A 19425-nucleotide genomic window follows, 5' to 3' on the forward strand; every position below is an offset into this window, starting at 1 on the left:
TTTACAAAAAAATTAAAGTAAGCAAAAGAAGAGTTTTTAATGCGATTTGGGAAGGGGGAGATGAAATATTAGCTGTACTAGGGGGTTTTCCGGGCTACGCCCGGATTTTTTCTTATAATATTAGTTTAATTTAATTTGTATAAAAAATATGATAAATACTTTTACCAAAAAATATGATATATACTGGAACGGGTTATAGAATTATATAAATAAATAAAATATAAAAATATTATTTGTTGTGTTTTATTGGAATTTTATATAGGAGATTAGTAAGACTAAGAAAAATTAACTAACTTATTATTTTAGATATATATATATATATATATATATATATATTCTTTATCTTGGTTATTTATTTTATGTAAGACAACTGTAAAAATTATAACTAATACTGTATTAAGTTTGTTTGGTTTTACAATTATTAAGTATTCATTTTTGTACTTGTCTTTAAAAGTACAGAAAATAGGCCTATTAACCATACAAAAAACATAATTTCACTAAATATCCAAAATCTCATCATTTCTATACTTTCTCTTCTTATCTCTCTTCTTTCTCTCTAAATATTTTATTTCTATTTTGTTTTGGTTATTCGGCAAATAACCCCAAACTAAAGTACCAACCTACTTGTAAACGGGTTTTTTATTTTTTTCTTCAGTTTATTGCTTTAGTCCAAATTTAAATTTATCATTTATTGTTTGCTATTTAATTTATGTTTTTGTTTAGTTTGTTTTGTGATGGAAATAAATTTTGCTTCATGATTTGAAATGTTTTTAGTTGTAAAGGTATAGAAGGTTTTCTTTCTTACAGTTGATTTAATATTAATTTTGCAGTTTCTTCTTTTAATAATTTAAGTAATTAGATTTTACTATGGAAATATTGTAAATATTAATACTATTATTTGATGTTCGAGCTTTTTTGTTTGTTTGTTGGGTAGTGTTTGTGTGCTGGGTCATCCTTTTTTCAAGACCGAATCTACATGCTCAAACATGGTCATGAGTCTCATGACCTCGCGAAAACAGGTATGAGTGAGGACTTCAAACCCAAAATTTATAAATGGTAGATATATAAGAAAATTATCACTGTCAACGGTCTAAAATTAGGTTACTATTTGTTTAGCTTTTGTTTGTAAGACATTTTTTTTCTGAAGAACACTTAACTTAAATCTGATTACACGCATTGCATAGACGTTTTGTGTGTTTATGAAAATAATTTATGAAACAAAAACGGTTTTAAGAATTTGATAATTCTAACTGCTACGGTTTGATCCTGCCTTGCAATCTGAGTGGCAAACCAACGAATTACATTATTATTATTCTCACACCTGCCTCACTTTTTTTTTGTTCCACGACCTTTGTCTATGATGCTTTGATAGTATTGTGTACAAACTCAATATTCAACTTTTACCAAAAAAAACTCAATATTCAACTCCCCCATGCTTGATGAAGCGTTTGACCACCAGCTTTAACTCTTCCAGAGTGGTTCTCTCGCCAAATTTGTTAAGCCTTATAATGGGAATAATAGCAAGCTCCAGAAAAGACATATGGAAGCTCCATTGAGAAAAGTGGACAGCAAGGTGCTCAATCACAGAAAAGATACACTGTTCTTGAAAATTCTGAGACTTCAACCAATTCTTAGGCAGCTTTATGGTTGAGACAGCTCCAAGCTGCTTTACTTGCTTTTCGCTGTCATTTATGGATTTATATTCCAGTATATCCAATACCAGTGAAGCTATCAGAATGAATATACCACTTGCACGAAAGAGATTGAGCCATCAAATACATTTAATTCTTAGGAGCACGTACCGTGGTCCACTCAATAGTGTAGCAACTCCATTTATAACCTGAATTATAGTATAAAGCAGAGACTGGAGATCCTGAACGATAAAACTAACACAGAGTTCCAGATCAATAGATTATGCAACTCTAGTTATAGTATAAAGCTGATGTATCTTCTCAGCAGCTTCCTTATTCTCAATAGACACGTTGATGGCTATTGCTGCCTCAAGGTTTGAATTAACAGTTTTTTGAAGCTGGTTAACTGCTTTGTCACCAACTGCACTCTATATAAAAGAAAGAGAAGCATTTTTTTCAACAACACAAAGAAATCACCTCTTCCATTTCGCATTAATTTCAAACCTGTAAGCACTCTGTAATTGCAGAAGACATGGTTTTTTCAAGTTACAAAAAAAAAAGACATGGTTTTTTCAATAGCTTGTGTTACTGCACGTGCTATGGCTAGAACAATTGAGGTAAATTTTCTTTGTTATTTTCTCTAACACATCATTTAAGTCCTTGCTCATGAAGTTTGTAATCTAATGAGCTTTAGAAATTGTAACCAAATCACTAAAGCACAAAGCTAGGGAATTGTAAGAACTACAAAAAAAAAAAGATTGCGATTAAAAGACCAAAAGAAGTCCACAACTTAGACAATAAAAAGTAGCTCAAAAATTCTGAAAATTCGGAGACAAAAAGTCCACAACTCTGCACTCAAGAACAAACAAAATAGGTAGCTCAACTAATTTAGAATTCACTTACATATCTTTTTATCAACCACCAACAGAGTAGCAGTAAACAATGATGATTCAGTGGTTTCTATAGAAAAATTAGTTGTTTCATCAGATTATTTAATAAATGAATGAATGTATAACGATTCTTACATTTTCTTATGCTTCAGAACCCTCATACATTGGGCTTCTAGGACCAAGTCTTCTTTTTATATGTTCGTCAGAGCTCAAGATCAAGCCTCTAGATCTTATCTTCCACTGGTTCGCCTTTCTATTTTTCTGAAAAACATTATGAAAGCAATTAAGTTGAATTTCGTTTTGGATCTTAGTGGTTCAATCCAATACTCCTAAACTTTCACACAAGAAACAGAGAAAATCAGTATGTCGATGCATATTGAAATTTCAAAACCCAATCACTATGAAGAATGATCGATGAATATCAAACGTTTTCACAAAACTGAATGATATAAAAGGAGAGGACAAACCCGATCAGAGGTATCCTGAATGAACTGACGCGGATTTTATCGATTTCACCATCATTTGGTCTTAGATTCGGCGAAGAAGTTTAGATAAATAGAGGAACATTGGGAGTCCAAACGTTAACATTTTCATGTTTCAAGGAGTATTAAAGAGAATTAAATGTTAAAGATGATTTGCAGAGACGTTAAGAAAGATGAAGGTGAAGCTCTTCAGTCGGTGATCGACGAAATCATTTGGACCAAGACGGTCCTGAAACTGGGCCACCGAGAATTTTCTTCTGCCCTTATGTTTCGGCCTGTGTTAATTGAAGTTGGATTCAGCAAATGAATGACATGGCACAAAAGCAATCTCTGATTGGTTAATTTTTTATGCTGAGGTGGATAGGCTCAATGGAGCTCATATATCCCTTTTAATATAGTATAGATAGCACGTGTCTTCAAAAGCGTGCTACGGGCCCACCAACTCCATTCCACATTCACTGCACCTACCAAAACTCTATTTCGGTGTAACTTGGCACACTTGCTTGCTCATCGATCCCTCCAATTTTAACCGTAGAAAATCTTATCGCTATGAATGATTTGCGTTTAGGCAGAATGGTTTAGTTGTCAAAGCTCTTTCGGTTTCGTAACATCGTCTTTCACGAGTGCATTTGGTGGACAGTGGACACTTTATTCGTTAATGTGGGTCCAACCAGTGTTACAAAACAGTAAAAATTAGTTCTAACAGGAAAAGCAGTAAATGGTACTATTAGAATAATATAAAAGTGGTAAATATCGATACACTCAAAATTAAATGTACTATAAAAGGCGGTAAATATTGATATTCCCAGAATAATTGTACTACTAGTACTATTAATTTGTTACTGTTTCGTGATTGATAACTAAAAGCGGTAATCCAGGTATTTATTACATGATTACATGAGTTGAATGCAACATAAACTCTGAAGTTTCAGAGAGGTACAAATCGGGTAACGGATCAGACTTGGATAAAGATCCTACAAGTGTCTAGTCCTAAATTTGATGATGATCTGAATTACAGAACCGTACCGACAAGGTTCAAGATTGTCTAGATTCTCTGGATGAAAAGGATTGTTTAGATTCAGAAACCATCATATTGGGCTACGCCCTCTACAGTTTCTCTATTTAGCTTGGGCCGTTTCTCTATTAGTTTGGCCCTCTACAGTTTATAAAACATAAAATCAATATTGAACCCATTTGAAATTCCTTATTGGATTTCAAAATTTGGTAGCATGTGCTAATGTCATTCAACTCTGGTAGAGCATGATATGTAATTTCAAAAGAAAACTTCTGATAGCTTTCCTGGTTTTAGCACTATAGTGGCGCGATTGGACTTGATTTATAATCAAAAGAAGCACATTTAATTAGGTCGACTATTAGTAGTGGTACAGATTAGTAAAAGAAAAAACATCTATTATTCCATATAGCCAGACCAAGATCTTGTTCGCTGATTACGGGACACATATTAATGATATGGTTGTTATGTTGATACGTAATATACCAACTATTAATACTTCCAGAATGGTTTGGTTCCCACGGAATTGATGAAAAGAAAAATATTTCAAATGTTATTAGGATTGTTCTTAATACCATATCTGAAAAATTGCTTAAATTCACTCTTTTCGTTACAAAAAGTATTAAATATTATTATTTTGACTTTGACAAAGATTTGTGCTTAACAGATAGGCAAGTCCCATTCCTGTCATAATAAGGACAAGATTGCAACTCAGACAAATAATTTAAAATAATAACATAAGATACTCCTTGAATAACTACCACTAGTTTTTTCTTTCTTCATTCGGCTTCTTACAAACTCCAAAACTTGTTAATGTTCAGAATTTTAAAGAGAATTAAAAAAAAAAAGAACACAAAGGCAAACAATTTCGACAAAAAAGAGATTACACATTCGTTTGTTAATCATCATCGTTAATCTCTGAATTTCATTTAAAAACCCCCTAATATTTTTGTTGGTTTCAAAATTCACTAGAAACCACCTAAGCGTACACTGATCCATAAGAGAGAGCCATGAGAAGCACCGCCGCTTGCTCTTCCTCCCCGAGCTTCCGTAGCTGCTTCTCCACCCTCGATCGCTTCGTCATCCCCAAATCCATCATCCTCTGTTTCATTGATTCACCAACTTTAGGGCTTCTCTTCAGATCACCTCCGCCGCCGCCACCTGAGTTTGTTTTCTTCGGCTGCTTCTTGTCTTCCACTCCTCTTCTTCTCTTCCTGTTTCTAATCCCACACGCGTTACAAAGCGACTACATAAGACAAAAAAAAAATACAAATCAGATCAGACCAAACAATCAAACGATCAAACTCGGTTAGAGTTTTATTGCTCTGACCTTTGGACCGGCGGGACCACCGCGCCAAAGAGGAGTTTTGCTCGTACCACAATCAGCGCAAGTCTTCTTCTCGTTACTACAAGTCCTGTTCTGTTCGATCGCATCTTCAGCTATTTTCTTCATTGTTTCCGAATATTCCTGAAAAAAACAAGAAGATCAACGATCAGCTTTAACAAACAGATCATCGCCGGAAACAGAGCCGATCACTCACCTCCTCGCTGTGATCTAGCATTTCTCCACTTCCGATGATCGGGAACCTAAGGGTTTGAGATTGATCACGTCTCTTCGGGAAACAGAAGATCAGAAATTTAAAAAAAGCAGCAGGAGAGTGAAAGAAGAGTGTAGAGAGAGAGAGAGAGTTTTTTTTTAAAAGAATAGAACTGAACACGTGGATGACCACAAAACCAAACGCAATTATAAATTGGTTCGAAATTAAACCCTTGCTTTTTGTTATTAAATGACGATAATGCCCTTGAACTCTTCTTCTATTATCGAGAGAGAGCCACCCGCCAAAATTGGAGTTTTGAGGAAAAGGTTTTTTGAGTTGGTGAAAAGAAAAGGGCGCCACTTTTGACCGGTGTGATCACATACTGTACGGAGTACGGTGGTCTCGATCAATGATTCACGAGAGTTAGATCGTAGCCGTTGATTAAGATCTCTACGGAATTTGACTTTTTGAGTACTGTATGTTGGGGTATTTAATGAGGATGAGTGATGCACACCAACTCACTTAAAAGTAGATGATGATGATCTAATGTAAAACAAAAGATTTAGTGCGACATTGAGATGCTAAGAGCACTTGCAACGGCGGATGACATAGAGTCCTTAAGCCCGGTCCGTTGCAGATTTTGGATTTTTTAATTAATATAAACCCAGCCCATTTGATGGATTGATCCGTAAATAGCATCTTGACGGACCCGGTCCGTGGGCGACGTGGCGGAAAGAGATTGGACGGAGGAGCGTTTGTGTTTGGTATTGGCGAAAAAAAAACCTCATTTCGACGAAAGCAAAGAAAAAAAAAACCTCTCAACTCTCCAGGGCGATTTGTCGGATCCCACCGTCGCGATTCAACTCCGTCTGATCCTCAAGGTAAGTAGAAGCGTTTTCTTTTCTATCGATCTCCTGTGGTTGTTTCCATTTATATTCAATAGATTTGGGATCGTTTCGTATCAAAATTAGGGTTCGAAAAAAATCTGCGATTTGGGGATTTTTTATATTAGGGTTTGAAAACCCTTTTGGGTCTCGATCGCTTTTGGGATTTGAAAACCCTTTTGGGTCTCGATCGATTTAGGGATTTGAAAACCCTTTTCGGGTCTCGATCGATTTAGGGATTTAAACATTGTGCATTTTTTCCATTCGATTTAGGGTTGCGACTCTATTTAGTGTTGATATGTTCGTCTTTCTTATTGTTTTTCAAAATTAATGCTAATTTTTGTGTTTTGCTTGTCTCTTTCTTTGCAGGTTAACGAAAATGGGAAGGTATAGCTATAGCCAGCAGTCCTCATCATCAGCGTCCGTCGACATCACCTCACTTCTCGAAGCTGAAGCTCAGGGTTACGCCGATGAAGCTCAGAGTAGCTTCGATAATGGAGAGCCGTTTCAGAACCAACCTCAACCTGAGGGGGATGATGGCATCCCGACGATCTGCTACTGTGGGAGTGAGCCGGTTGTTGCTACAGCCTACACGGAAAAAGATCCAGGCCGTAGGTATTTCACCTGCAACAATGTCGTTGATGGAGCCACTCACATCTGGAAGTGGTGGGATGACGCGGTCATGGAGGAGATGAGGGACTTTCAGACGGAGATAAGACGGCTTAAGGAAGCAGTTGCAGAGAGAGAGCAGAAGCTGCTGCTGCTAGAGAAGACTGTGTACGACGCAGGAAAGGATACCACACGAGTTAAGCTAATGGTGTGCCTGCTAGTGGTCATAGGTTTGGTAATATTGGTTCTACATGGTAAGTTCTCGACTTATTTGGATTTCATTTTCAGTTTATGCGTTTGTATTAAAACATTTGACTGCCTAATGTTACTTGTTTGCAGGAGTAGCTTCAAAGGCTTCAATGGGGAGTGTTCTATCACCTGTCCAATGGCGAAAAAAGTAAAGGTACTCTGCTTTTCTTTTCTATCACTTGACAATGTATATTCCGTAAAAAAAAAATTCCAATAGTTTTGTAGATTAATTGAATGATTTTTGTAGGTAGATAAAAACCCGTGTGATTTGATTGGATGGTGTTTGGTTAAATAGCTGTTATAGTACATAGGATTTATTGAATGGTGTTTGGTTAAATAGCTGTTATAGTACATAGGATTTATTGAATGGTGTTTGGTTAAATAGCTGTTATTTGTTAATTGCTTTTAGTTTGCTTCCTATCTTCCTAACTGCTCAGATTTGATAGGGTGTTATTGTATAATAAATTAGAACTTGTATTACTTAAGGCTCTGTGTAACTACTTGAGTAACACAGAGCATTTTTACAGCCATGTCGGGTTATAGACACCTTCTGTACAGTCAAATCCCAGTAGATCTTGAATCACCCGAGCCTTTTTGGCTCGGGTCTCAAGCTCCTGATGATTCTCCTAGCGAAATCTCTCCTGAGTGTCCTAGCCAAATCCCTCCTGAGTGTCCTAGTCAAGTCCCTGGTCAGTCTCGTAGGCAAGTCCCTGGTCAGTCTCGTAGGCAAGTCCCTGAGGAGTCTGTTAAGACCTTTCCAGATAGAAGGAAATATACACCCAAAGAGGATAGGATCCTTATTGGTGCTTGGCTTAACACCAGTAAGGACCCTCTCGTAGGCAACGAGCAGAGAGATGTTGCTTTCTGGAAGCGTATTGTAGACTACTACAACGCCAGCCCTCAGCTCGTTGGGGAAGTACCGCGGGAGGTTACTTCTTGTAAGCAGAGGTGGTCTAGGATCAATCATGAAGTATCCAGATTCACTGGTTGCTACAACCAGGCGCTGAGGGAGCAGAGAAGCGGCCAAAATGATGATGATGTGATCAAAGCTGCTTACGACATATTCTTCACCAAGTACGATACCAAGTTCACACTCGATCACTGCTGGAGAGAGCTCAGGCATGAGCAGAAATGGGCCTCCACATATATGGCTAAGGATGGTGGAAAGGAAAAGCGGAGGCCGGTGGTGGATCTTGACGGACCAGAAGAAAATGTTGTTGGAGAAGATGAGGATAGACCCGTCGGGGTAAAGGCTGCGAAAGGTGCCAGTAAGAAGAAGAAGAGTGGTCGAGATGAGGAGTTGTCTAAGCTACAAGGCGTTTTGGAACTTAAGGAAAAACTTTCTAGAAATAAAGTCCTTGATCGCTTGCTGGCCAAGAAAGAGCCATTGTCTGAGATTGAAACAACACTAAAAATGAAGCTTATGTCTGAAATGTTATGATGTGTACTGTGTGTTCTTTGAGGTCACTTGTAGGAAAAGTTAGTACTTGTTGTGTGATGTGTGTACTTGCTTAGTTGTTACAGCTAAACTAACCATTTTTTAAACGTGTTGTTGCAGGTAGTTCTTTGAGGTCACGGGAGTTGTCACGGGTGGATTTAGAGTACTGAGAGCATTTTGGCATGTAGCTCCTGCTCATAAGTCACGGGTTTTCCCTTCTTGTAGTATAAGTACTCGGATATGTATGTCTTTCTCCTCAACATCAAAAACCTTATCATCAAAACCTTTGTAATATTTTGGAACGAAAACCATTGTAATATTTGTCTGCTACTTGCTTCTCTCAATCCTTTGTATCCATCTCATCAACTTGCTTCTCTGTACCATAACCATAATCAGGTTTCGGTTGTTGTTTCATATGGCTTACATGCATTTTGTTTCAGTTTTACATGCATTTTGCTCGCTATCGTCTTTGGCATCTTAGGTTTTACATGCTTGTTAATATGGCTTACATGCATTTTGTTTCATATGGCTTACATGCATTTTGTTTCAGTTTTACATGCTTGTTAATATATGTTTTAACTTTTAACTAGTTGTATCAGTTATAAGAACGGCTATATTTATTCTCACTTTGTTTCTAGAATTTTCTTCATTTATAAAAACTAGAATCCCAAACTACCAAAAAATAAGAAAAGATTTAAAAGTAGAAAAATTCAAAATATTTTTAACTTATAAGAAAAAAATAGAAAAGATTTAAAAGTAGAAAAAATCAAAATATTTTTAACTAGAAAAGATTTAAAAGTAGAAAAATTCAAAATATTTTTAACTTATAAGAAAAAAATAGAAAAGATTTAAAAGTAGAAAAATTCTAAATATTTTTAACTAGAAAATATTTAAAAGTAGAAATAACCTAAATATTTTTAACTTATAAGAAAAAAATATAAAAGATTTAAAAGTAGAAAAATTCAAAATATTTTTAACTAGAAAAGATTTAAAAGTAGAAATAATCTAAATATTTTTAACTTATAAGAAAAAAATAGAAAAGATGTAAAAGTAGAAAAATTCAAAATATAAGAAATCTTCTAAGCAACTTATTATTTATCCACCAGGATAAGCAATGTCGTCATCTTCATCTGATGAAAATGATGAAATCGAGGAGAGATTGGATGATATTATCGAAGATTTCATTGACGAAATTTACGACGATATAGTGGAGGCCGAACCCATACCGCAAAGAACCCGTAGCTATACTGAACGACACCGCGAAGGAGGACAGCACCAGCTAAGCAATGACTACTTCAACGACGACCATTCGACATATTCGATACAAACTTTCAGACGCCGATTCCGCATGAATAAGGGATTATTCATGCGTATTGTCGATGGCCTTGAACAATTCTTTCCATTCTTTCAGCAAAGAAAAGATGCAACGGGGAGGTGGGGTCTTACTGCACTACAAAAATGCACGGCAGCAATTCGTCTACTTGCTTATGGAAATTCGGCTGACACGGTTGACGAATATCTCCGACTTGGTGAGAGCACTGCACTTTCTTGTTTACATCATTTCACTGATGGGATAATACAGTTATTCGGAGATGAGTATCTGCGACCACCCACAGCAGAGGATCTTCAACGACTACTCGATATGGGAGAGAAACGAGGGTTTCCTGGGATGGTCGGGAGCATTGACTGTATGCACTGGGAGTGGAAAAATTGTCCAACCGCTTGGAAAGGACAGTACGCCCGTGGCCACGGAAAACCGACTATTGTTCTAGAGGCCGTAGCTTCACAAGATCTTTGGATTTGGCACGCATTTTTTGGTCTTCCAGGTACCTTAAATGATCTTAATGTCCTCGATCGATCTCCTGTGTTTGATGACCTTTTAGAAGGTCGAGCTCCCAGTGTGAGGTACATGGTCAACAACCACATGTATAAGTTGGCATATTACCTCACAGATGGTATATATCCAAAATGGTCAACATTTATCCAAACTATCGCACTCCCTCAAAGTCCTAAACAACAGTTATTTGCTCAAGTTCAAGAATCAGTCCGAAAAGATGTCGAACGGGCTTTTGGAGTATTGCAAGCTCGGTTTGCGATTGTGAAAAACCCGGTTCGTACAATGGCCAAAGAGAAGATAGGGAAGATAATGAGAGCATGTATCATACTACACAATATGATAGTTGAAGATGAACGAGATGGTTATTCAATGCGGTACGATATTTCAGAATTTGAAGAAGGAGAATCTTCCAGAACTTCGGAGGTCCTAAACGCAAACCCTACACTAAACGAAATCCCGACAATTCTCAATAATATATTTCCCAACCGAAATGATCTTCGTGATAGGCAAACTCATGAACGATTGAAGAATGATTTGATCGAAAACATTTGGAATAAATTTGGCGATGAAGATTAATAATTAGTATCTTTATATTTAAACCTTGTATCTTTTAATCCTTGTATCTTTAAATTGAATCCTTGTACCTTTTATTTTAATTATGCAATTAATAAATTTTCAATTTCAATTTTTTTAAAAAAAAAATAATAATATTTTAATGTTAAGGACTCCGTCTTCGGGATCACCATTGAACGAGCTTTTTTGGACTCGAGTCCTTCACTGTTCAAACAAAAAAAAAAAGCAAAAAAATTTATAATAAACAATTCCCAAGGATCCCAATGTGGGGATGACCATTGCAAGTGCTCTAATGATGGATTAGTTATGTAGAGAAACAAACAAACTAAAGAGATGGCACGAGTGGTAAGGAGTATGGCCAGGTAGATAGGGATGATTCAGTCCATACATAATTATTCTGCATGGTTCCAAATAAGATAGTGCTTTTGTATGTAATGTTGAATTATCAATTATATGGTCAAAGACTGACAATACTCGAAATAGTTTTTAAAATGTTGAAATTGACATGGAAGAAAGAAAGAGACGACTGATTTGTCCTTAGTGGAACCACACACATACATGTTCCTGGACCACCACTCTCTCTTCTCTGAATGGTGTAAGGTGAAAAATATTTATATTTATCATTAGAGTTTTGCAGCAGAGCAATATGTAACCATAACTAATGACTTCATCTTCCAATTATCCTAACAAAGCTTTTGTTTGTTCTATAATCAACCACCAATCAGATTTCATGGATTTGAGTAACTTTGTATGAAATATTTTCAACTAAAATAAACAGCAGTTTATACAGATAACAACTCTAATTAATAACCCCAAAACTTCAAAACAATGTAGACTCTAAACCTCAACACCTTTTTTTATTGACAATGTACTTATAGTTAGCGACCAAGTAAGAAGTGAGAAAACAATGATGAATCTAATATTATCCTATCGAAGAAGACTTTTCTAACAGTTTGTAAGTTTAAATTACCTTCAACCGAAGTTGAATCCTCCATGAGGTACTTGAACTCGTTTCCTTCCAAATTGGATGCCTAGATGAGAACAATCATCACCTCCATCATCTTCTTGTTGTGCCTCCTCATCATCCTCTTCGACCCAATACGTTTCAAGAATCTTCACCGCCTTCTCGTAGATCTCATTGTTGTCATTACTCTGCAGCTTCTCAATCTTTTCTAGCCCTTCCGCATCTTCAATCAGTTGAGAATAGTTCCTCTGTCCTCCTGTACTCTTCTCCACCTCTCCAGCCTTCAAAATGTTTTCTAACCCGTCCAGACACACCGAGATGACACTTGGATCTTGACACACCAAGATATCACATAGAGGCTTTATGCAGCTCTGCTCCACCAAGTACTTGATTTGCTCATGAGAACCACCTCTGGTGGCGTTTGATATTGCACATAGAGCTTCTTTCTTTATGTCAAACTCAGCGTATTGAGCAAGATGTACCAAGCTTGGAATCATAGTTGCATCAATAATTAACTGTTGTCATATAAAGAAGCACTTATAAGCAAAAAAAAAACTCATGCATGTGATGATGAAGCAAAAGAGACTTGCTCACCTGAATGTGTTCTTTATTGCCCGCAGTGATGTTTGCAATTGTCCAGCAGACATCCCTCTTTATGCTCTTCGTATAGTATTGAGTAAGCAGCTTGGATAGAATGGGTAACGCTCCACAGTTGATCACACACTGAAGGATAAGTTCAAAGAAGTATTCAAGAAGGTTTCCATAAATAGTAAGTTCAAAGAAGGGTTCAAGAAGGTTTCCATAAATAGAATGGGTAACGCTCCACAATTGATCACACACTAAAATAAGTTCAAAGAAGCGTTCAAGAAGGTTTCCATAAAGAGTGATTTACATCCAGAGGCAGTTTCTGTCTTTTTATTACAAAATAAGTCACTTTGTTATACTGAGGTAGTTTTTGGTGTAAAAGACTTAATTTACCCTTAAAAAAGCTTAACTAAGCGCTTCTTTTCCAGTTATCTATATTTATGTGTGGTTGTGTTTTGAATTTTGTTTTAAAAAGAGTGTGCGGTGCACCCGAGGCAGAAAGATAAATTAAATTAGATAATTATCTGAGAAAAAAACCACGTGCCTTCATAATGTCTTCTTTTTTGGTATTTCAAGTTCTTTTTTTTTTTTTGGCCACACATTTCTAAAATATGCCATTTTTTTTTCAATTGCGACCCAGACTTTTAAATTGTGAATTCTAACCTCTCAATGTGTTGTTTGGTCTGTAACTTGCTGCTCACCGCCGACTCGTCGTTGAAGCATCGCCTCCCCATCACTCCACCGCGCTAAGCTCTACCGTAACGGCTAGCGCCTACCGTAATGGCAAATCACCTACGCATCACTCTTGCCTCATTTGTCATCGAAGAATCACCGCAAAACGCTACAGCCCTTAGATCCACCTTCATTTGCCGTTTGGAGTCCTTGTGGCTCGTCCTCTCCGTCGTAGAGTTTGAGCTCGAGAGCAACAATGGTCAAGATTCTGATATTTGCATGTTTGGTCCTTCGATTTTTAATCTTTTTTTTCTTCAGATTTTTGAAGTTGCAAAAACGACTTTTTAATTTCATCTCCAAATTTCTAGTGTTCATTTTTATCTCGTAGCAGTGAAAACTAGAGAGCAACAATTGTTAAGTTTTTGTTTTTTGCTCGTTTCGCCTTTAAAGTATGTAGACATATCTACACGACACTATGTACACAAAATTTACTATCCACGTGTACTTCAACTCATATGTACATCATTGAAGTATGAATCATTTTTGTGTACAATATTGTAATGATGTTTGTATGTAAATATATGTACACGACACTATGTACACATCCACGTGTACTTCAATTCATATGTACATTATTGAAGTATGAATCATTTTTTCTGTACATTATTGTAATGATGTTTGTATGTAGATATGTACACAAAATTTACTATCCAAATGTACTTCAATTCGTATCTACATTATTGACGTATGAATCATGTTTCTGTAACGTACACATGTACATTATTATACACATGTACATTATTATATATTCTTGGTGTACACATGTATTTGAATCATGTCTCGCTGATAAATCTAAACCTATAAGCTTAAGCATATAAATTGTGTACATGTGAATATGGTGTGGAGGGATCTTCTCTTGATGTACGTGAATACGCCGATCCGGTTTGTACATGTGGACATTCCTTTTGGTGTACACCGAGGAAAATACAGATCTTTCTTCCAATTTGTATCATCTTCTCTTGATATACTGGGTGTACACATGAACATGGTGTGGATGGATATGTTGTACGTGTGTACAGCCGCAACCTCGCCGGTCACGACGATAAGTTCACCGTCTACGGCGACAACAACAAGGACATGGAGGAGAGTTTCAACTCCTAAGGAACCGGCGGCACTGGAGAATTCACCAACTACCGTTAACAACCCGACGAGCCGATTCACGGTGTACTCCGACGGCGGTAACGGAAAGGCTCAGTCTTTCAAGACCTACACTCATGAGGCCAATGTCGGGAACGGCCAGTCGTTTCGTTCGCGAGCTACGACAAGAACGGGAACGGAGTGCCGAACGAATTCACCTCAGTGTCTCCACCAACGTAATCGTCTCCGGATTCTCGAACTATGGCGAGAAAGGAAACTCTCCGGGAATAACCAGACAGTGATCTGCCATGGGAGATCTGCAAAAAAAAAAAAGGTAGCAAATTAAGTTATTGGATAAGCATGTTTAGTTATTGGATAAGTAAGTTTGTTAGAAGGAGCTTAGAAAACAAACCTTTTTCTATCAGCTTAATTCTGACGTGAGCAAAACTATGAAAAAGAAAAAGCAGCAAAACCGTGGAAAAAAAAATAAAAGAAGATGAAGACTGTGACTTTATCTAAACCAATTAATCTGGGCCATCCGTATAAAATGTACAAAAGAAGATCCAATGGTTGAGATATGAGACAGATATAAGTCTTGTCACAGATCTCAGAATTAATTTGGACCATTGAAATGGTATATAGATGAGTGGTTGAGATTAGTTCCCGCTAAAACAATGGTTTATTTAGTCAGCAGGTTAGTTGCAAGTTAACTAGTTTGTTTAGACAAAAAGGAAGCTGTTAGGATAAACTGCTTTGGTAGAAGAAACTGTCTTATTCTGTTATAGAAAACTTAAAACTGCCTTTCAATGTAATTCTTTCTTCCATAAATAGTAAGTTCAAAGAAGTGTTCAAGAAGGTTTCTATAAATAGAATATGAGTTACATACCTGAGTCTGTTGAGTATTTCCAGAAATTATATTCCCAATGGTGCGAAGTGCAGGAGAAACCACACTTGGACAAGGATGTCTACAAAAAAAAAAGTTAATTACTCAAACATGGAACAAGTAGGTTAAATCTTTTTCAGGAAGTTACTAACAGGAGAAGTTCAACTAGTCTTGGGGCAACACCAGCTTCAATCACACTTTGAATCTCTTCTTCTCCACCATCAGACATAAACGAAAGTGACCAGCAAGCATCAGCCAAGACGTCTTCATCGTTGGAACGAACAAGTCGTTCTAATACAGGGAGAGCAGGTGAGACTTGTTCAAACGCTGGCTTAGGCTTGCCACGGCAAAAGTTAGACAACGTCCACGTGGCGTTTCCAATCATGGACAACGTAGAGTGCTCGTTCAGCTGAACTAAGAGTGGCATCATTGCACCACATTCAAGAACGTAGTCACGGCATTGTGGTGAGTCACCAGCAACGTTACCCAACGCCCATACAGCCTACAAGCTAACGTGTGAACACATATATGGATGCAGTGCCGTCTTAAAAAATTTAAAAGCCTTAAGCAAAATATTAAATATAGGCCTTTTCATGATATTTTTTTTTTGTTGTAGTTCCTTAATTTAAACCAACAAAAAAACTTTTAACGGAAAAATTATATAAAAGTGAAACACAGAATTTTTTTGGGCCTTTTTGTTATATACAAATTATTTGCAGTTAATTATGGACTCTTTATTATAATTTTATTAAATATTTAATCATTTAACAATTTGAAATAGATCCTTAAAATTAATAAAATAGCACTAAAATTTTCTCTGGACCCAGGGCAACTGCCCCTGTCGCCATGGTCAAGAGCCGGGCCTGTATGGATGATGAGGATTCATATTCACATAAGTACACAGTACCTGTTCACGGACATCTTCATGAGGGGAAGCAAGAAGCTTGATAAAGATTGGAACAGCGCCGTGATCAATAACCACTTCCGTGTGCTTACGTGTCCCAGAAGCAATGTTCGTTAGAATCCAAGCCGCCTCAAGCTGAAGCCAAGGTGAATCGTCCTTGTTAAGAATCTCAACGAAACGACGCACAACACCAGATTCTATCACCATGCCAATAGGAGGATTCTTGCTGGTCGATAGAATCAGCCTGAACTGGTTAAGAGACTCAAGCTGCAATAAACGGTCATCTGACAAAACTCCAGCGACAAGACCAATGAGGTTCCTCACCTACATCACAAGACCAAATTCAAGAAACTCAAGATTCAACGGAGAATGAATCAAGAACGTGTGAGATCGTGTAACTCAGGCTTACCATCTTATCAATGGAGTCGGGGGAAGGAAGAGGGGGATCTTGAGGAGCTTCTTGCGTAACATGGAGTCGCTTCTTCTTCAAGATTTCTTCGCGTCTGCTTTTGCGGATTTCGACTAGATTGGACTCTCTTCTTCTTCGGCTTTGCTCTGTATCCACAGCCACCTTGTGGCTGTTTCGACGGACATGGGTCTTCTCGTTGGGTCTCAGCGACATATTGTTCGTTCTCTCTTCTTCGATCTCTCGGGAGAAGGTGAATCACTCACTGAAGATAAACCCTAGAAAGGAAGTGAAAGAGGGAAAAGGGGTTGTTGCGATTGAGTGGAATGCAAGAAAGGCCAACAAGCGACTAACGGTTCAAATTTAAACAAGTTCTATTTATATTTCATTTTTTTATTTATCTTTCTTTATAGATCGTTTCAATATATTTACTTTTGGCAAATGTCTAAGATAAAAAAAATTATGACAAAATAGAACAAAATCTTCAAAATAGCACTAATTAAATGATATAATGACTAAATTACTCCAAACACTTAAATCATTATTCTAACCCTACCTCTAGCTACTACCATAAATCCTAATCAATAAACTCAAATCTAAATAAAAATTTTTTTTTTAAAAAAAGCTTTGATTAAGGCTATTTTAGAAGATATAGATATATTTTGAAAAAGTGTTTTAGTGCTATCTCAGAGTATTTCTCTATTTTCCCTTTTTTAAAAACATTTTACTTATTTTTTTTAATTAAATTAAATGCTATATTTCTAATTATGTGGTCCAAACATAGCAAACAACACGCAGTGAATAATATTATAAATTTAAATTTCGTTTTATTTGCACTTACAAGAAAATTTTTGGTATAATGTTTAAAATGTTAAATAAAATTTATCCATTAACAGTGTGAATTAGTATATACATTTTACAGCACTAGACTATATATGGAAGTTGCTTTGGAGAAACAAGGTATCCCAAAGACGTTGACTCATCTCTAACGGTAGCAGGACCTTCTCGAGCCACCGTAGCCATCCGATTCGTGGGTGATCTGGGAGGAGATGCATAAAGAACTGATGCTTCGAGAATTTCTCTATGTGTATTTTCAAGATCTTTGGAGATTCTATGTGCTTGAAGAGCCGTTAGGTAAAGTCCCGCGGCTAGAAAGACGGTGAGAAGTGAGAATACACCCGCGGCTGAGAACAAGCCTTGTCGGATTACAAGACAACTAGGTTTTGGCTTGGACCAGTTCTTTAGATGTCCTGATTCCACACTAAGTGACACCAATAGTAGAACCTCTCCAACACCAAAGCAAAGCCTTTGAATAAACAAAAAAGTACTTTTAACAAAAAAAACACAAATAAAAACAAAAGATAGCACTATAATTACAAAATTGTAAACTTAGGATTATAACTAGAAACATCGTGCAATCGCTACAAAATATACAAAATGGAACAAGCGTTGATTGGGGCGTTAGAATAATCAAGTCTAGTTACCACGTTGAGACGAAGAAGAAGGCTGCTTGAAAAGTGAGTGTCTTCGCAGGAACAGAGTCAGGATCCCACGTATCCAGAACAAGTGGCGACGATGTGGTGACTGCTATTAGTAAGTACATGTGCAAGCCCACCATCGCCACCGCTAGTCCCACGAACGCGATCGCACCGCACAACAACGGCGTTTTACCGCTACCGTTGTACACGCACGTTTTGCTTCCCCATGTCGCCTACATGAAAATTCGAAGTCAATGAAAAAAATAGTTTGGACCGACCAGGAGAAGGCTGTAATGGCCATTATATACTATGGACTGAAACCTAATTATCGAAACCATGTGGTAATAAGTTATATTCCTGATTTGACCAATTGCATAATTTAACTACTTAAGTATGGTCTTCACATCTTTTAGGCCTTTTGAAATTATGTGTCATGCAACACACACACATGTTTCAAAGCCTATAAAATCAAATCAATCTCTCCAATTAAGTGGGCTACCCGGGATTAAGTCATAAGTAATGTTTCGATGTAAACCAGTATTTTTTTATTACATAAACTGTTTTAGAGGTATTTTTTTTTGTCTCAAAATATAAATTGTTTTCACATTTTTATGTAAATTTTGTTTATTAGAGATAGTATAATCAATCAAACATGTAGACTTATTTATGATTTGTTTAATAATATATAATTTATATTTTATATAATGCTTTGTAAAAAGTAACAAGTTTTTTTAATTTTGTTTTTAGCTAGTAAAAACTATAGTAAACATATGAATATAAAAACAAATGATCAAATTAAAAGAGAAATTTAATGTATGTACATCCATAAAAATTACCTGAGATCTCGTGGCTTCGGCATAGAGACAGAGAACAAAGCAGGAGAGGCCAAAGAGTATGGTCAAAACCACTACGAAAATACCGGTTTTGCTGCTGAGATCGGTGGTTTTAGGATTTGGAACAAGATCTTGATGGGTCACAGCTCGTACTCTTGCTCTCGACATGCCTGCAGTTGTCAATGTCTCATAGATAAAAATCGAAGTTTCATGTTTTGAAAGTTAATTATACTTTGCATTGTTTTTACATCTATATATGAGAGACATTGAAAGTGGGAGGAAAAGAAAAAGGTGAGCATGTTTGATAAAATAAATTAAAAAGAAGAGGGGAATTGTAGAATCGCTTCAGCCAAAGGTTGCTTAAAAGCCAAAGATTCGAAGGTTCCTTTTCATATTTTTGATTAAATACTGTAAATTCTT

General features: G+C 36.6%; 5 protein-coding genes across 5 annotated transcripts; 2 read left to right on the forward strand and 3 right to left on the reverse strand.

Moving 5' to 3' along the window:
- Positions 1-4758: 4758 nt before the first annotated feature.
- LOC106425049 (GATA transcription factor 16) lies at positions 4759-5747 on the reverse strand. The gene is made up of 3 exons (XM_013865773.3): positions 5557-5747; positions 5346-5483; positions 4759-5261 (listed from the first exon to the last, which is right to left on the reverse strand). The coding sequence occupies exons 1-3, from the start codon at positions 5575-5577 to the stop codon at positions 4995-4997; spliced, it is 426 nt and encodes a 141-aa protein (XP_013721227.1). The 5' UTR covers positions 5578-5747; the 3' UTR covers positions 4759-4994.
- A 2077-nt stretch (positions 5748-7824) lies between these two features.
- LOC106414657 (glutathione S-transferase T3-like) lies at positions 7825-8736 on the forward strand. The gene has a single exon (XM_013855273.2). The coding sequence runs from the start codon at positions 7825-7827 to the stop codon at positions 8734-8736; it is 912 nt and encodes a 303-aa protein (XP_013710727.2).
- On the forward strand, positions 8243-11256 carry LOC125580685 (putative nuclease HARBI1). Its single transcript, XM_048745622.1, has 2 exons — positions 8243-9129; positions 9840-11256. Exon 2 carries the CDS (start codon positions 9848-9850, stop codon positions 11144-11146), a length of 1299 nt encoding a protein of 432 aa, XP_048601579.1. The 5' UTR covers positions 8243-9129; positions 9840-9847; the 3' UTR covers positions 11147-11256.
- Positions 11257-11342: 86 nt separating this feature from the next.
- Positions 11343-16925, reverse strand: LOC106414645 (importin subunit alpha-1). Its single transcript, XM_013855265.3, has 6 exons — positions 16698-16925; positions 16292-16612; positions 15537-15886; positions 15388-15466; positions 12702-12830; positions 11343-12622 (listed from the first exon to the last, which is right to left on the reverse strand). Exons 1-6 carry the CDS (start codon positions 16908-16910, stop codon positions 12116-12118), a joined length of 1599 nt encoding a protein of 532 aa, XP_013710719.1. The 5' UTR covers positions 16911-16925; the 3' UTR covers positions 11343-12115.
- Positions 16926-17506: 581 nt separating this feature from the next.
- Positions 17507-19322, reverse strand: BNAA02G30710D. The gene is made up of 3 exons (XM_013865768.3): positions 19009-19322; positions 18179-18405; positions 17507-18000 (listed from the first exon to the last, which is right to left on the reverse strand). Exons 1-3 carry the CDS (start codon positions 19171-19173, stop codon positions 17619-17621), a joined length of 774 nt encoding a protein of 257 aa, XP_013721222.1. The 5' UTR covers positions 19174-19322; the 3' UTR covers positions 17507-17618.
- Between the last annotated feature and the right edge of the window lie 103 nt (positions 19323-19425).

Source organism: Brassica napus, chromosome A2 (assembly GCF_020379485.1).
Source record: "Brassica napus cultivar Da-Ae chromosome A2, Da-Ae, whole genome shotgun sequence".
NCBI classification, from domain to species: Eukaryota; Viridiplantae; Streptophyta; class Magnoliopsida; order Brassicales; family Brassicaceae; genus Brassica; species Brassica napus.

Excerpts from the sequence above, each read along its gene's own strand:
- LOC125580685 (XM_048745622.1), top strand. The coding sequence starts at position 9,848 with ATGTCGTCATCTTCATCTGATGAAAATGATGAAATCGAGGAGAGATTG.
- BNAA02G30710D (XM_013865768.3), bottom strand. The coding sequence starts at position 19,173 with ATGTCGAGAGCAAGAGTACGAGCTGTGACCCATCAAGATCTTGTTCCA. Across the intron at positions 18,406-19,008 it reads CCGAAGCCACGAGATCTCAG|GCGACATGGGGAAGCAAAAC; the intron begins GTAATTTTTATG and ends ATTTTCATGTAG. Across the intron at positions 18,001-18,178 it reads TTCTTCTTCGTCTCAACGTG|GCTTTGCTTTGGTGTTGGAG; the intron begins GTAACTAGACTT and ends GTTTATTCAAAG.
- LOC106425049 (XM_013865773.3), bottom strand. The coding sequence starts at position 5,577 with ATGCTAGATCACAGCGAGGAG. Across the intron at positions 5,484-5,556 it reads TGCTAGATCACAGCGAGGAG|GAATATTCGGAAACAATGAA; the intron begins GTGAGTGATCGG and ends TGTTTTTTTCAG. Across the intron at positions 5,262-5,345 it reads GTGGTCCCGCCGGTCCAAAG|TCGCTTTGTAACGCGTGTGG; the intron begins GTCAGAGCAATA and ends TGTCTTATGTAG.
- LOC106414657 (XM_013855273.2), top strand. The coding sequence starts at position 7,825 with ATGTCGGGTTATAGACACCTTCTGTACAGTCAAATCCCAGTAGATCTT.
- LOC106414645 (XM_013855265.3), bottom strand. The coding sequence starts at position 16,910 with ATGTCGCTGAGACCCAACGAGAAGACCCATGTCCGTCGAAACAGCCAC. Across the intron at positions 15,887-16,291 it reads ATGAAGATGTCCGTGAACAG|GCTGTATGGGCGTTGGGTAA; the intron begins GTACTGTGTACT and ends GTTAGCTTGTAG. Across the intron at positions 12,623-12,701 it reads GCAATAAAGAACACATTCAG|TTAATTATTGATGCAACTAT; the intron begins GTGAGCAAGTCT and ends ATATGACAACAG.